At 39.3% G+C, this 17,364-nt stretch overlaps 1 protein-coding gene across 1 annotated transcript in view; it reads left to right on the top strand.

The window, feature by feature from the left end:
• BLNK (B cell linker) overlaps window positions 1–16,408 on the top strand; it is a 41,544-nt gene extending 25,136 nt beyond the window's left edge. The window contains exons 11-17 of the mRNA XM_044660205.1: window positions 1,405–1,447; window positions 3,211–3,301; window positions 3,628–3,659; window positions 4,787–4,863; window positions 7,336–7,419; window positions 12,138–12,293; window positions 15,656–16,408. Of these exons, the coding sequence (XP_044516140.1) occupies window positions 1,405–1,447; window positions 3,211–3,301; window positions 3,628–3,659; window positions 4,787–4,863; window positions 7,336–7,419; window positions 12,138–12,293; window positions 15,656–15,775 (603 nt within the window). The 3' untranslated portion in view covers window positions 15,776–16,408. The remainder of the gene's footprint in view (window positions 1–1,404; window positions 1,448–3,210; window positions 3,302–3,627; window positions 3,660–4,786; window positions 4,864–7,335; window positions 7,420–12,137; window positions 12,294–15,655) is intronic.
• The last annotated feature ends 956 nt before the right edge of the window (window positions 16,409–17,364 follow it).

Raw genomic sequence — 17,364 nt, 5'->3', positions numbered from 1 at the left:
TTGTTTTTAACATTTGTATGGAGGAATTGTGGGGTAGAGCTCAGGTGTATTTCCTCCTTTTATTTAACCATCTCACTAAAACTTTTAAGTGAATTTGGATTTAATAAACTACTATAGTACCTCTATATACTTGAAAAAATGGAAATACATATCAATGTGAGGCATCAGTGTGAGTGATATGGTTCAGTATATTATTAGAATTGGAATCAAGAAGATCTGAGTTGGATTCCTACTTCCTACCTGTGGGACCCCAGTCAAATCTCTTAACCTCTCTCAGTCTCAGTTTTTTCATTTGTAAATTTGTAAAAAAGAAATGGGTATTAATAATAGCAACTACCTGACACGGTTAATGAAAGGATCATGTAAGATGACAAATGTCATCCAGTTTGTAAACCTTAACATGCTATATAAATGCTAATTATTATAGTTAATTCAATATACTCTCAACATGGGAAAAAATCAGAACTACCAATGTGGTTATAAGCACAGGTCTTTAATCAGAACAAGGAGAATATAATCAAGAAAGACTACACAGAGCCACCACTGTGAAAAGATCATATTCCTGGGGAGGCCCACAGAACCAAAGCTCCAAGACTTCCTGCTGAACTACAGAAAGTGGGGCACTTTTATAGATTTTAGAAAAGGCGAAGGAATAACATTCTGATGATATGAGTTAACTGAGACTTAGAAAAGAAGGGACAGCAATAGTCACAAATGCTTGAGTGATTGAGATGTGCTACTTAAAAGTTTTTGATTGGTGTAAGCTAATCCTGGCTTATTTGTTTACCATTTCTTTTTTTAACTCATTCCTTGGAGGGAAAGGCAAACCCAATTCATAGTTAATTCAATCTTTGTCTGACTTTTGCTTTAACACTTTGGGAAATGAGTCAATCTGGAGATTCCTTGAAGACAATGTTGTCAATACAGAAAATGTCTTTGCTGATTTATCCCCAGGACCTCAGCCTATAGGTTGGGAATCCCTGGATAAGACCAATTGCCAATAATTATCATCATCCATTTGTTCATAGGTGTCAGTCACCAGCATTCATTAGCCCTTTGGGTGCAAAACAGCCTTTGAATTGCTATAAACAAAGTCATATCAATTATTGCTTTTGCCAGAGAAAAGCTATATTCTAGTTTTAAATTTATGCTTGTTGTTATTATATATGTGTGTGCATATATAATAACTAACTATATGTGTATATATAGTTGGTTAAACTGGTGAATATTTCTGCAATTTTAAAGATAGTTTTTGCACAAAACTGATTAGATGTCAACTACACATGAGAAGAAATGCTCTATTGAAATGTCTATTTTAATAACATTGCCAGGATTTCCCACTGTATTATAAAGTGCTTCTTTTTAAATTCTGTCAAATTGCACAGCCTTATTTTATTCTTGCAGGCCCCAGGGCTTCCTCATCAGAACACCTGGAGTGATCATGAAGGTAAATGCACATAGAGCTTTTTTTTTTCTTCTTGTTTTGTTTTGCATAGGGGTGGGGAGGAGGGAGTAGGAGAGGCACCCCTTGGAAATGACTTTGTAAGTACTTATTGTAAACAGAGTATTCATTTCTTAAAACAAAATAAAGTACCTTCTACAAATAGCAATCTTAACCACAAATCATCCTATTACCAAGTGTGATAACCATGTCCCAACCCTGGTAGTGGAATCTACCCATCTGCAGAGAGCCATGCTGATTTCAAAATAAGACAAGAGCAGGAAGGGTCCTCGGAGGGTCCTCAGGTCTAAACCCATTTTACAGAGAGGAAACTGAGGCTCAGAGAATTAAAATAACCAGATACAGCCTCTTCAAAAGTGAAAAATTACTCACTCAAAACCAGGCTTTGAAGTGAGCCAAATAAATAAATCAGAGTTTAAATAACACTTGTTCTTTTGCCTTTCCAATCATTTAGAGAAGGGGTTCTTAACCTGGGGTCCATGTCTAGATTTCAGGGGGTCCCTGAACTTGGATGAGGAAAAAATACATCTTTATTTTTATTAACCTCTCATTGAAATTTAGCTTTTTCTTCAATTCATTAAAATCATGATTTGGGGAAGGAGTCCCTAGGGTTTACTGGACTGCCAAAGGGGTCCATGACACAAAAAATACAGGAGCAGCCTGGAGTCTAGAAAAGGCCTAAACTACTAACTCTCCTCTGGAGCTTACCCATGTACATCTTCAAAATATCAGGATCTTTTATAGCACCAAGAAAAGAGCAATGAACGCACGAGTCTCAGAGTTAGGGGGGACCTTAGAAGGTGATCTAGCCCAGCCCTGAGCAGAAGGCATAGTAACCCAATGGAAAGCGATCTGAATTTATAGTCAGAAGCTCCAAATTCTAAGTCTCCCATCATTTACTTACTAGGTGGCTTAACATCTTGGACCTTTAATTTCTTTATCTGGGTAACTGGAGGAGAAGATTGGACCAACTGGCCTCTAAGGCCCTTTCAGCTTTAAATCTATGAACCAACGAAATGGGAAGCTCTTCTCTGACATCTAAAGCTTCTAGAAACAGCAAGAGCTAGAGAGAGAAGGACCTCAAAGACCATCAAGTAATATGGCCTTCCTCTCCCTGTCCCTTTGGACTGATGGTCAAACTGAGACCCAGAAGACTTAAGTGCTTTGCCCAAACAAGTTAAATAGCCGAGCTGAGATCTGAATTCAAGCCCTTTCAGCCCACTTTTGGATAGCTTTTATTATTACAAGGTTCTTTCTTACAACGAGCTGAAGCCACACTCCCTGGCACTTCCATCCCCTCTTCCGTGCGTTCATTTGGTCACGTACTGCTGTCCAGAAGGTTCTCCTTCTCACATTGGTGCACATAGGACAGGGACCCCCAATCTCTACTTTCAAAGGAGACTGAGCATAGCCCATGCAAGGAGCTGACATTCAGTCTGAGACAGCAGCCTGGAGGCATCATTCTTAAGTCTCCCTTCTTTGAACTTGGGAGGATTGTGCTATAAACCTAGTGACACGAGGCCAGAGACTCTGGGAGTATTCCTTGGTGTTCTTTTAGAATCATAAGCCATGGCTTCCTCATGACATGACACCAAACTCTGTGTCTGTCTGCTAGGATAGACAGATGCATTACGAAATTAAGCATAGGCAAAGCAGGTCATGGATTAGTTCTTCCCACTCAGTTTTGTGGTTTTGCAGAAAAAATTGTGTTTCCTCCTAACCCTGAACTGAGAACTTTCCCCATGTAGAAAAGCCTGTACCTGCTGAACGTCATCGAACCAGAGTGCCTGGCCAGAGGCTGGAACTCCGACAACAACCAGCGTTTCCCACAGTCAACAAGTAAGAATTATTTTGTTCTTTATGTTCTCTCTCATCACTATAGATAGTGACATCTGCAGTGAAGCAGATAAAATATTTTCCCATATATGATCCCCCTTACCATTCCCACATTATACCCCCTCATTTATTCATCATTTTTTAGATAAGGAAATTGAGGCCCAGAAAGTTGACTTAACTTACCCAAAGTTACATAGCTAGTACTTCAGACATGCTCATTGATAATTGTCTCTCTGTATACTCTTTATAAATCTTTATCATTAAAATAAAAGGTTAATTGAATCATGCTCCATTTTATCCTTATCTAAATTTCTACTGTTTTATTTCAGACCAATCCAACAGAAACCTGTACCTCCACCAAGTAAGTGAAATGAGCTACTGATAATAAAATCAAGGATGGTTTTATTTGCAATAAGATTGTATAGAATTAAGTGATTTGGCCATTCATTTTCTGGCTAATTTCATAAGTATAGGCAACCAACCAATCAAATAGTATTTCATAATATTTAATTTAATAATAGCTCATGCTTCTCTTCCAATTCCTCATCCTGACATGAAGGTAACTTTGAGTTCTTCAACACTGTGGAAATGAAGTGAAAGCCTCAGCAGGTCCCACTACAGGGAAAGTTTTGAGAAATGCTCTTCAATATATGCCCATCATGTAAGTGCCAGTCTAGGTAAACTCAGACAGGATCATCGTCAGGTCCACTACAAGACAATGACAACTCTAGAAGGTTCACCTACTAAAACGTGAATTGACCTAAATTTTACTGTCATGTTTCAAAGTCTATTCAAATTCTGTTTGGGGGTAGGAAGACATAGATGGATGACTTTTTTAAAAGAATTTAAAACTTTGTTTTAGTAAGACTGGATCCTTGTCCATTCTATTCACTTGTGTGCCACTATTAGTGTTAATAAAATGCAAATCAAATATCAATCTCTTTCCTTTTCTCTTCTCTCCAAATAACTGTTTGATCCTAAAACTGAGCAAACTATATGAAATGACAAGTCGGGTTAATCTCTGCCTTTCTTTTGTTCATGCTTCTCTCTGTTTACCTCCTCAATTCCTACCCATGTGGCAAGGCCCAGCTGCAATTTCACCTCCTCCACAAAGCTCTTACTGACCACTCAGCCCCGGCTGGTTTCTGCCTCCTTCTAACATCTCTTACACTTTTAACCCATAGACAAGCCTTCACCTATATCATATTTTATGTAATCCTATAGTTGGTTGTCATGTTTCTGCCGAATCTCCCAACCAGATTGTAAACTCACTGAGGCAAGAGACTAAGCCTTGCATTTCTCTATTTGACTCATCTCAAATCCTTTTTATTTTTTTATTTTTAAATTGAAAATTTTTATTTAATTAATTGATTTGGAATATTTTTCCATGGTTACATGATTCATGCTCTTTCCCTTCCTCCCACCCCCCCACCTTAGCCAATGAGTAATTCTACTGGGTTTTACATATGTCACTCAAATCTTTTTTAGAGCCTCCAGAGGTGCTGAGTTCCAGTATGGATATTCCATTACCCAGTTTTCCAGCCAATTCCTGTGTGTCAGATCAGGTATGAATTTAGTCCTGTTTGTATCAACTCTTCAACTGGTGAAGAACACAGCAGCAGAGAAGAAAGAGTTTTAGTTAGAGATAGAACTTAAATGGAGTTAGATGTGTGGACATTTCATGAACTCTTTCATTTAATTCAATTTAACAAACATTTACTGAGTACCTGCTAGATGCAAATCACTAGGGAAGTGAAGACCGTGTGAGACACAGCTTGCAACCTAATGAGGATGAAACACGGGCAATTGGGGTTAAGTGACTTGCCCAGGGTCACACAGCTAGGAAGTATCTGAGGCTAGATTTGAACTCACAAAGATGAGTTTTCTGACTCCAGTCCTGGCATTCTATGCACTATGGCACCGCCTAGCTGCCCTTGTGTACTCCTGCATGGGTGTATCTACTCTTCTAGGCATGTGTTTGAGTCTAGACATTGGCACACACAAGAGTTGGGAGCTAAAATAGTAAGGCGTGTGCAAAGAAGAAACCCAAACAAGGTGATGCTCCAAATTTGTGACGACTCTCAGCTGGGAATCTCAGAGAAGGCTTCAGAGGGGAGGTGACGACTGAGTGAAGCCTTGAAGGAAAGGAAAGATTTCAACAGGTAGCCAGGCTAAGGCTCACCCCGGAAGAAGCAATGGCACTGAGAGCAGAAAAAGGGAAAGATGGAGGCAGGGTAAGAGAAGAGGTCCAGTTTAGCTGGAGGATATGCAAGCTGGAATGAAGAAGAGCTGAGTTTATTCTAGCCTCAAACACTAGCTCTATAACTCACTTATCTTCTGTTTGCCTTCATGCACTGGAGAAGAAAATGGCAAAGCACTCCAGTGTCTTCGTCAAGAAAATCCATGGTGGACAGCTGGGTGGCTCAGTGGATTGAGAGCCAGACCTTAGAGACAGGAGGTTCTTGTTTCAAATCTGGCCTCAGACACTTCCCAGCTGTGTGACCCTGGGCAAGTCATTGCCCACCCTTACCACTCCACCAAGGAGCCAATACACAGTATTGATTCTAAGATGGAAGGTAAGGGTGTTAAAAAAAAAAACAGAGAGAAAATCCATGGATGATGGCCAGTATTAGGGCTACGGACACGACTAACAACAAAGTAAAAATATATGATTTGAGAGGCCAACTTGTCCAGGACCTCAAACATAGAAATAAATTATTATATTTTTATTCAAAGCAAAGTTAAAAAAATAAAGATTTTTAGTAGAGGAGTGATATAATTAAAGCGTGTTCTCTTATCATTTCTAACAATAATGACTTTTTCCCATTAAAAAAACAAACAAACAAAAAACCTCATGGGTTACAGAGCACTTTCCTGACAGCGACTCTGTGAGGTTGCTAGTGTGAGCGTTATGAACCCAGTTTTAGGATGAGGGGATTAAGGCTGCATCGGTTTGTCTGAGGTCACCCAGCGCTAGAGTGGCTGTTCCAGCTCCGTCCTCCTGATCCAAGCACAGGAATCTCTTCCCTGCATGGTGCTGCCTTAGAGGCTCACTGAGGCAGCACGATGAAAACCAGATTAAAGAGAAAGTAAATAAGAGAGGAAGGAAACGGAAAGGCCAGCTAGGGAGGAGATAAGGAGAGTCTGAACTACAGAAGCTGCCGTAAGAAGGGAAACAGAGGAGGGAGAGTGAGTTATTATCAAGATAGACTTAGGACCTGATTGTGTCGGGAAGGGGAGGAGGGAGGCTGGAGGAGAGGAAGGAACCAAAGTGGAGTCCAAGGTTCCAAGTCTAGGTAGCAAACAGGGAGAACGATCGTGGGGCAAGAGAAATACAGTTATGCGGTGAGGGACGAGAGTTCCATTTTAGCTATGTTGGGTTTGAGGTTATGGTGTGAAATCTAGATGGTGCTCCCTCAGGAAATATCTGGAAATATGGGATGGGAGTTCCAGGCAGAGAGGTGGGAAATCTATAGATTTGGAAACTGACTGCCTAGAGATCATAAATGAAGCCATGGAAGGAGAAGAGGGAGCCCGCTGGTGGAGAGATCCTTTTTCCATTTGCTGCGGTCACGTTTGAGGTCCCAGAGGTGGCGAGTGGTGATTCCCACTTCTCTAACAAAGAGGAAGAATGCCTTTTCTTTGAGTTTCTTACAGATGCAGACAAGAGAAGGGTTCAAACCACCATCTGCTGTGTGCTTTTTTTTTCTTCCAAAAGTTTTATAATTCTGTCTTGTAATCTTGTAATCACCCTCCTCCCCACCCCAACACACACAGAGTATCTCAGTTCTTGGGGTCATAAATAGAGAGGGGCCATATAGTCCAACCCTTATTTTACAGATATGGAGAATGAGCAATTGCCAGGCCCAGAGAGTTGGAGAGACTTCCAAGGTCAAAACTATAGATATTCAGTGGCAAAGAGGAAAGTGCAAATCTTGCCCTCTTTCCATGCTCTCTCCTTGTGCATCTAAATGATATAGAGGTCTCTCTAGTCTCTCCTATGTAGTAGTAATTTTAATGTGCTCTTGGCTCTGCAGGAAGCTGAAATTCATTGCAAACCATGGTATGCTGGTTCTTGTGATCGAAAATCAGCAGAGGCTGCATTATACAAATCCAACAGGGTAGGTTTTTTCATTCTAAAATTTCTTTTGTATAACATTTGTTTTACAAAACTTTTTTACATCTTCTTTTCTCATTCATGCCCTTGAAGAGGCAAAATCTAAATTATTATCTTTCCTCAAAAACCTTCTCCTATTCCTAAATTCCCTATTGCTCCCACCACCCTCGCATTTACCCAGATTCACAATCTAGGTGTCATTTTTGACTACTCATTTTCTCATCTCCATGTTATCCTACATAAAATCTGTTGCCACGTCCTGTCCATTCCTAATATTTCTTGTATATATCCCATGTCTGTTCTGACATTGCCCCCAATCTGGTCCAGACCCCTATCACCTCACACCTGGACTATTACTCTAGTCTTCTCTGCCTCTATAAGTCTCTTCCCACTCCAGGCCATCCTCCATTCAGTCATCAAAGCAGTCTTCCTAAAGTGCAGATCTATTCAGGATATTCCAGAGGCTTCCTATCACTTCCAGGATCAAATATAAAATCCTTTGGTTTGGTTTGGTTTGGTTTTTTAAAAACCTTTACCTTACATCTTAGAATTAATACTGTGTATTGGTTCCAAGACAGAAGAATGGGAAGGGCTAGGCAATGGGGGTTAAGTGACATGCCCAGGGTATCACAGCTGGGAAGTGTCAAAGATCAGATTTGAACTCAGGACCTCCTGTCTCTAGGCCTGGCTCTCAATCCACTGAATCACCCAGCTGCCTGCACCCCACCCCACCCCACCCACCGTATCCCATTTTGATTGTTTTTTAAAATCTTGCACAAGACACCCCATTTTCCAATTCTGTGCTTTTCACCAGCTGTCTGCCATCTTTAGAATGCTTTCCTTCCTTGTCTCCTCTTCCTGGCTTCCCTCAAGTTCCTTCAAGTTAAGGTCTTGCCTTCTGCAAGAAACCTTTCTGCTCCCTCTTAACGTTTATGTTTTCTTCTACAATTGCCTCCAAGTTTATATGTGTGTGTGTGTGTGTATGTGTGTATGTATGTGTGTATATATATATGTATATACATATATACATATATATATATATATATATTGCTAATAGTTGTTTGTATGACATTAGATTGTGAGCTCCTTGAGGGCAGGGGCTGTTTTTTGCCTATCTTTGTATCCCCAGCATTTGGCCCAGTGCCTAGTACACAGTAAGAGCTTCATATATGCTTCTTGTTTCTTGTTAGTTTCTTTCTTGTTAGTTTTTTTTTTTTTACATGACTCATTCACGGTCACACAAGTTGTGCAAGGGCAGAGTTGGGGATCAAACTTGGGGCTCCCAACTCCACACCCAACAATGCTTCTCTAGAAAAAGGTATTGTCACCAACTTGGAAATAGAGGCTGAGGGAAACAAGTTTCTTCCTCCAGAGAAAGGCACCAGAAGAGGGACGGAGAGCCGGACTTGGCATCAGCCGGTCACAGGTGACACCACTTATATAGCGCACAATGACCCCAAACTCAGCATTCTCAAAACAGAAGAGAAGATCTTCTCCCCAAACCTGCTTCTTGCCACTATTTCTTTTCTTTCTGCCTACCTGTCTGCTAACTGTCTTCTCACTTTGGGTTTATCCTCAATGCTTTCATGCCTTTCCCTCAGCCAGATTCCAATGCAGGACCATTGGCAAGTTACTTACTTAGCCCCTCTGTTTCCATTTCCTCACATGTAAAATGGGCATCCTACTGCACAGAGCTCCTGGAAAGCTCACTTGAGACATGCATAAAAAGATTTACAAACTTTAAAGTCTCATCTAGTGTAAAAATAATAATAGGCAAGCATACAAATAAAGACAAAGAACTAGAAAACAAAGGTTCAAAATTGTTTCTAGATACTTTTGATAGATGTTATCAAAGTATCTTCAGTGGTAAGTGAAGTGAGGCTCAAAGATGAACTTCCCTTCAGGGCCAGGTGCAAGGAATGCTAAAGAGACTCTTGTTTATGAAAAATATTTATTTAAATATATATAATGGAAATTCTAAGGGATTCTAACTCCACCCAAATAAACTCCCAGGTCCCACAAGGAACCTCTTGTCTTAACCACTCTTAACCACTCTTAACTTAACCACTCTAACTCTTAACTTCGCCTTTAAGTTATAAAGATAACCAAGGCTAGCTGGTTGAGTCTTCACAAGAATCAAGTTAGGATTCTGAGCTTTAACAGACTTAGAGTCCAAACCAAAGACCAGATTTTGTTTGGTCTTTTCACAGTTTAACCAATCTATAGACAGTAACAGACAAATAAATAGTGTTTCCCAAGTTGGAAAAGAAAACATTCTACTCCTTCAAGTCTTTTACCCAGACAGAGATAGAGAGAGACAAAGATGTTACCTTCTCTAGCCCTGAGAGAGAAAGAAGCTGTGTGTGGCTCTGTCAACTGCCATACCCAGAGAGTGTAACTGTCATAGAAATAATGGTTATAACTGCCACCAGTTGAAATTAACACTCTCTTTCAGTTCTATTTGAAACTCCAATTCTTCCTCAAGCCAGCTTCTCTGTTTCTTATCTTTAAACTAATAAAACAATACTTATTTTCTAATATCATCCTTATACTAGTCGGTTATTATTTTATCCCTATTTTATCTGCTGCTACATTAGAATTATTATCTTTCCCCTCAGAATAACTTTCACAGGAGGGTAGATATGTTTTCTTTTTTTTTTAATTTTATTTAATTAACTAATTTAGAATATTTTCCATGGTTATAAGATTCATGTTCTTTCAGGAGGGAAGATATTTAAGCTCTTTCCCAGAGCATTTACACAGTTTAACATGGGATTGTTCTCTATTTTCTCTCTTCCCTCTCTCACCTGTAACCCTGTGTCCCTCCATTTTACTACATTTTGTAAAAATTCCTCCCATTCCAGGTAATACATAGGTGCTGATACCACACAGTAATTCCTTCCTCTAATATTCTGCTGCCCATATTTCACTACATCTCATTTAATGAAATATGTATACTCAAGAGTTACTTCAAGCTTTACCTATGAACCAAGACGCTTTCTCCTCAGTGCTATTTCTATGCTATTTCTAGACCCTGAGAAAGGAAGAAGAGAAGGGAAATAGATTCCTATAGACCAGAGGCTGATAGTAGCACTTTCTCTAAAAAAAGAGACATCTTGACATCTGATAGGTCTTTTTCCCCTTCCTGGTGATTATGATTTTTAGGAGAAATAGGGGCAAGAATGAGAAAGTATACAGAAAGGGTAGCCATCTGGCCTACTCATAACCCAAGGTTTCATTCTTTGTAAAAAAAATTTGGAAATTACTCTGAAGCAAGATAATGCCTGGCTGGTTTTTATCAAATGTTATTTTTAAAAATAAATTATGTTGACTGAAATTACAAGAAGTAAAAATTAGGATATCTTTTTTAAAGGTCTAAAGACAATATTAATACATTATTTCATGTATATTTATCATTTCTATAACCAAACAGTTCTGTTTGCTTCCATCATTTTGTAACCACGGTACAAAGGTAAGACGACGAAAGTTAGAAACAGAAGTCTAAGGGTAAAACCCACCTCCCAAACTTTACTACTTAAGTAACCTGGGAAAAGTCATTCCCTCTTTCTAGAGCTTGGCTTGCCCCTCTGTAAACTGAGGGAGTTGGATGAAGTGACCTTTAGTTGTGATAACAATAGCTCACATGGATATAGCACTTTCAGGTTTGAAAAGCACATTGCATCTATTATGTCGTCTAATCTATGGTTCTATGACCCTTCAGTTTTACTTTGTATTACACTGATAGCAAATATAGGGACCTACAATTTTATTAGCATTAGGAACTCCCAGATAAGTTAACACCCTTTATAATAAGAGCTGCCATATTCTCTGAAATTTATTATCTTAGAGTTGCCTAGAACACTGAGAGGTTAAATCATTTGCCCAGGGTAAGGTTTTAATTCAAGTCTACCTGAATTCAAGGCCAGCTCTCTATCCATTTTTGCCACACTGGAATTTTGTTGAGAATGGTAGAACATAAATTCTGATAATTTTTCATATTTGAATAGTATTTTATAGTTTACAAATTACTTTCACATACCTGGTTTTTTTTTTGTTTTGTTTTTTGTTTTTAACCCCTTAACTTCTGCATATTGGCTCCTAGGTGGAAGAGTGGTAAGGATGGGCAATGGGGGTCAAGTGACTTGCCCAGGGTCACACAGCTGGTAAGTGTCTGAGGCCGGATTTGAACCTAGGACCTCCTGTCTCTAGGCCTGGCTCTCAATCCACTGAGCTACCCAGCTGCCCCCACATACCTGGTTTCACTTGATCCTCACAATGACCCTATGATGTAGCAGCATCTCTATTGATGATAAAAAAAAGATAGGGAATTTGAGATTAAATGACTTGCCCCAGATCACACAGCCAGCAGTGGAAAGCACATTAGATTGGGAATCAAGGGACTTAGATTCAGATCCTGTCTTGGACACTTACTAGCTATGTGATATTGGGAAGCTATACTACCTCTCTAAAGCTCTGGTTTCTTTATTTGCAGCATGAAGGAATTGGACTAGAACTCCAAAGTCCCTTTCAGCTCCAAAATTTGTGATTCTAAGTGAAAGAGCAAAGATTGGAAGTCCAGTGCTCTTTCTGATGAAAAGACATTCAAAGACCAAGAATACCTTTCTTTATTATCCTTAAAAGGAGTTTCCTATTTTGTAAGCAAGTAATAGCAATAATAACTATAATGGAGATTCTTTTTTTTTTATTTTCCTCTGTAACTAGGATGGATCATTTCTTATAAGGAAAAGCTCTGGTCACAATTCCAAGCAGCCATTTACATTAGTTGTATTCTATAACAGAAGAGTTTATAACATCCCTGTGCGGTATATTGAAACAACAAAACAGTATGCTTTGGGCAGTAAAAAAAATGGTGAAGAGGTGAGTAACTCCTTCAATTCAACTCAATGTGCTTCACAGTTCTAGCTACTAAATGAGATATCCTAGCTTATATGAAAGAAATATCAAACATGAGCACTGCTCAGTTCTACCCAGACCTCAGGAGATTTATAGCCTTGTTCTGGAGACAACTTATATGCAACAAAATTGAAATTATCAAATTAAAATAAGCTAAATGACAATGTTCTCATGCTATGGATGCTATCTGAGGTCAGACTGAAGAGACAGAAAGGCTGGGGTCCGGGCAAGGGCTATGCTGGAGTACATCCACAGCAAGGCGATGATCATGGCCAAAAATGGAATTCAACATCCAAAACCCCCAAAAATTAATTAGCTAGTAAGGCAAGATTAGAAACACAAGGCTCAAGTTCTGAGAACTTATGCAGAAGTATTGATAATCAGTTTACCAGGCTCGTGTCAGGAACAGAAATGCAATGAGAACAATTAGAGGCTCTAAACACAGGGCAAAATCTTTTGAGCCCCTCAGTCTGGACAAGTGTTAAAACTTAATTCTTCATTGCTTAGCTAGTCTCCTCTCCCACTGAAAGGTGGACACTGAGTGGGAACAGTAAGGAAAAACTGCCTGGAGGAACCAGGACTTGATCTGGAAGGTGGGGGGTAGGTAAAATTTGTACAGACATAAAGTTGTGGTCATCTAGCACTCTCTGCTTAGACACTTCCAGGGACTGGGAGTTCACTACATCTGAAGGCAAGTGGCATGTTAGGTAGCTCTGAGTAATGGAAAGTTTTTCCATATATTAAGCTAAAACCTTTTTCTCCTAATAACCTCTCTTTTGAGCAATGCTTCCAATAAATAAGCTTTGCCCTCGAAGTGACCAGATTTCAAACAACTGAAGGCAGACAGTCTCCACGTACTATAGACTTCTTGGAAATTTCATCTTAGAAATTACAAAAGTTATTTTGCAAAATTCACCAGTAAGGTGAATATCTCAACTCATTCGAAGGGCATTTCCAGTTCAGCCATGAGATGGTCTTGTGGGCTCATCTCTTCTTCTATAGAATTTACTCATCTTGACCACTAGATGGCAAAAGCATCCTTAGAATGTTAGACCTGGACAGTGGCAACCACTGTCTCTAGTCCACCTCGACCACTTCCCTTTAAAGAGTCCCAGAGAAATGAATCTTAGAATCTCAGAGTGGAAATGATCCTGAGGAGTGAGGTGGCTCGACCCTTAGCAGAGTAAGACTCCTTCTACGTTCTCCCCAAGTGATCATCCAAACTATCCTTAAGGGGCAACCCACTTGCCTTGACCCAACTCCTTGAAGCTACCCATTCTGATTTGGGCAGCACCATTGGTTAGGAAGCCTTTCCTTAAAGAGCCTGTATGTGCTTCATTACAATTCCAGCCTCTTGTTCCTAATTCTGTTCTTTGAAGACAAGGAGAATATGTCCAGACTTTTTCTCACAGGTAGCCTTGAAAATAACTTGACTACTACTATCAGATTTCTCCTAAATCTTTTCTTCTCCAGATAAATAATCCCCATGATCTTTGGCACCTTGAGTGCTCAGACTGCTAGATCTGAGCTCATTCTAATTCCTTCAGGCTCTCATTTATCTAATAGCATTTAAAAAAACACCTTACCTTCCATCTTAGAATAAATATACTATTGGTTCTAAGGCAGAAGAGCATTAAAGACTAGGCAATGAGAGTTAATTGACTTACTCAGCAGGTCACATAGCTAGGAAGTGTCTGAAGCCTTATTTGAACCCAGGACTCCCATCTCGAGGCCTGGCTCTCTTTCTACTGAGATACCTAGATGCCCCCTCTAATAGCATTTTTACAAAAAAAGCATTTTGAAACTTTTGTACATCTTGGTAGATATTTAAGAAACTCAGAAAACTCATTTCTGGTAAACCAATCAACTCTTTATTGTTGAAATGCAACTTTGGGAAAGAAATACTTTTAAAATATAACAAGTTATAGTTGGGTTTTAAAAAAATCTCATATCTTGAGCCCAGGATCTCCAGAAGGAGGGTCAAAGTTTATGATGTCTGTATGTCTGAGCTTTCAGAGAACCTTTCAGAGAATGTGGCTCATGTACCATGGACCAAGGCAACTGTATACCATGGTCCTCATTGTATTTTTCCCCCAGCTTTGCTCTGGACATTTCTTCAGGAAACTTGTTCTGGGTGTTGCTCCTTATTGGCTTTTTTTCATACTAGTCCCTTTCCCAGATGAGTTTTGGCCTTGTTCTTTGAGAAGAATAACTATTGGTTTCCACCATCTTCTAGCTTTAGATCTAAACTGAAGAGGTAAATAGGTAGAAATCAAAGGATAAAACAGACTCACTACTTTCCTTTTGATTCTGATTCCAAACAAAGTGAAGGTGATATAAATCAGTCAAGAGTTATAAACATTTTTGGAAGACAACTTCTTAAGCCTTTTAGCCCTGAATTTCTCTCTGAGCTGACTTTGAAGACTCATCCCTTACCTGGAAACCTTCAAGGCTCTTAAATAAAACACAGCAGCATTATATCTGGACTATCACTGGCCTCCTTGCTATTCCTCCCACATTTTAACTGGCTATCCACTATTCCTGGAGCACTCCTCTTCATCTATGCTTTCTAGCTTCCTTGGCTTCCTTCAAGTCTCAGCTAAAATCCCACCTTCTTCAAAAGGCCTTTCCCAATTCCCCTTAATGAAAGTGCCTTCCCTCAGAGATCATCCCCAATTTAGTTTGTATACATCTTGTTTGAATGCAGTGATTTGCATGTTGTTTTACCCATTAGACTATGAGCTCCTTGAGAGCAGGGACTACTTTTGCTCCTTTTTTATATCCCCAAAGTTTATCACAGTGCCTGGCACATAGAAGGCACTTAACAAATGCTAGCTGACTCATTGAATGAACAGGTCTTATACAATAAGGCACTATGGCTAGAAAGATGAGTTTCTTCTCTTCCAGCCTGCAAGGATGGGAGTGGTATTTAGTGTTCCCTACTCTCTAGGAAACTCTGTGGTCTAATCTAATGAAATATTAAGTAGAAATCATGGAACCAAAAAATATTAGAACTATGGAAGAAATCTTAATGATTACTTGTTCCACCTGCATCTTTTCACAGGTGAGGAGGCCAAGGTCTAGAGAGATAAAGTGAATTCTCTTAAGTCACACAATAAGACAGTTGAAAAGTTGAGACTAAAATCCAACTCCTCCAGCTCCTGGGCAATTCATCTTTTTGGAGGAAATTCTTAAGGATGATACTTGTTTTGGAATGAAAGTTCACTTACTATAGAAGGTGCTGTAAAAAAAATAGAGTTTGAACTGGGCTCTTAAGGAATTAAAGTCTACAATCAGTTTTAATGTGTTCTATTTTCTTCATCCAGCACTTTAACAGCGTGGCTGATATAATAAAGAATCATCAACATACACCTTTGGTTCTTATCGACAGTCAGAACAACACCAAAGATTCCACTAGACTGAAATATGCTGTTAAAGTTTCATAGGAAACAAGAAGAGAAAGGATATTAGCAGAGTTGCCTCAGATATTCCTGATTTTTCACCTTTTTAGTGACATGAAAAACATCCTCAGGGAGACTCTTGGATTGTGGCTCATGCACCATGGACCGAGGCAGCTGTCCCAGAGGACACTATTCCTTCAGAGGGAGATCATGGAGCCTGCATTGTCTATTATTTCTGAAGATAATGCTGTTAGTATACAGTGAAGCTGAGATGTTATCACCATCACTGTAATATACTGCAAAGTAAACTGCAAGAAGCAGTTAGAGAATGAAAATTTTCAATTTTTCAATTAGGAATTCCCTTCTATTGATCCATTTTCAGTGGGAGAAAACAGTCATCTAACAAACAAGAAACTGAGGCTGAGAAAAAAGAGCACTAAATTCATATAGCTGAAGCATCCTGGGCATCTGTTCTCCAACCCTGACAATCACTTCTTGTTTCAGTTTTGTAATGTAAAAGAAAAAAGTTCAAAATGTTATAAGATGATGTACTCTAGGCTGTACATAGCACACGTATATTATTGAGTGATTGCTGTGACTTGTCAACATCCAACCCCCTGAACCACAGGGTTAGGTTGGTTTGGGTTGTTGTACTCATTAAAGAAATGTTCACTCTTCCTCATGCATGTGTCTATCAGAGGACCCAGAAGCGGGTGATGAAGAAAAGGTAGCTGATAGCAGATCTCCTAGGGATAAACACATTAGTCCTAAAAATAGGGGGGTGGGGAGTGGTTATGACAAACTTGGACAGGAATGTAATTGTTTAGAAGCTGGAAACTCACTACTGAAGATAACTGTACTTTAAAATAAGAAGTTTAGTTCATTTTTATACACATTTCCCTGCAACTGGTTAATGTCAATTGACTTTGCTCTGAACATGTTTAACATTAACATTTTTTTTTATTCTTGAACATCCTTACTGTAATGCAGCAGGGAAGCTCACCATGTAAAGAAATCCTACATGTGAGGCTTTTATAAGCAAAGTCCTTTTCTCATGTCAATCATGAACCCTCTCCTTCCCAATTCTCCTATCCCACCCCAAGCCATCTCAGTTTTCTAAGTATGGTTGTTCTGTTCCTATACAGTACAATCTCATTCATTCTGAATCTACAGCAGCCTGACCTTGACACTGAAATTTTTCTTCTCACTATCAATAACAAAAGGGTTTTACTAATAAAGATTAATAATAGTGGCAAAATTGATGGTCATTGGTTTCAAACTGGCATCATAAACACCTAGATTCAAATCTTGCCTCAGACATTAGCTATATGACCCAGGACAAACTACTTAACTTCTCTGGGTCTCGTTTTCCTCAACTGAGTTTGGTTTGATGACCTTTAAGGTCCCTTCCTGCTCTAACTCCTTAGGACATGAATCTTCAAACCACTAGAAGATCTGGCTCTCCAGATATTAAAAAGCAGCTCTCCTTCCTTGACTACATGCTAACTTACCCCTCTTCTTCCTTCTCCATATTTCAGATATCCTAGAAGAATAGTGTCAAACACAAACACAAACAGGGGCCATCCATCGATCTGTACATAAGGATCCCTGCAGGCTTCATATTGACAACTTTA

The sequence above is a fragment of the Gracilinanus agilis genome, chromosome 2 (assembly GCF_016433145.1).
Source record: "Gracilinanus agilis isolate LMUSP501 chromosome 2, AgileGrace, whole genome shotgun sequence".
Lineage (NCBI taxonomy): Eukaryota > Metazoa > Chordata > Mammalia > Didelphimorphia > Didelphidae > Gracilinanus > Gracilinanus agilis.
Note: the sequence above shows the minus strand (reverse complement) of the source record. Positions and strands in the feature narration are given on the sequence as shown.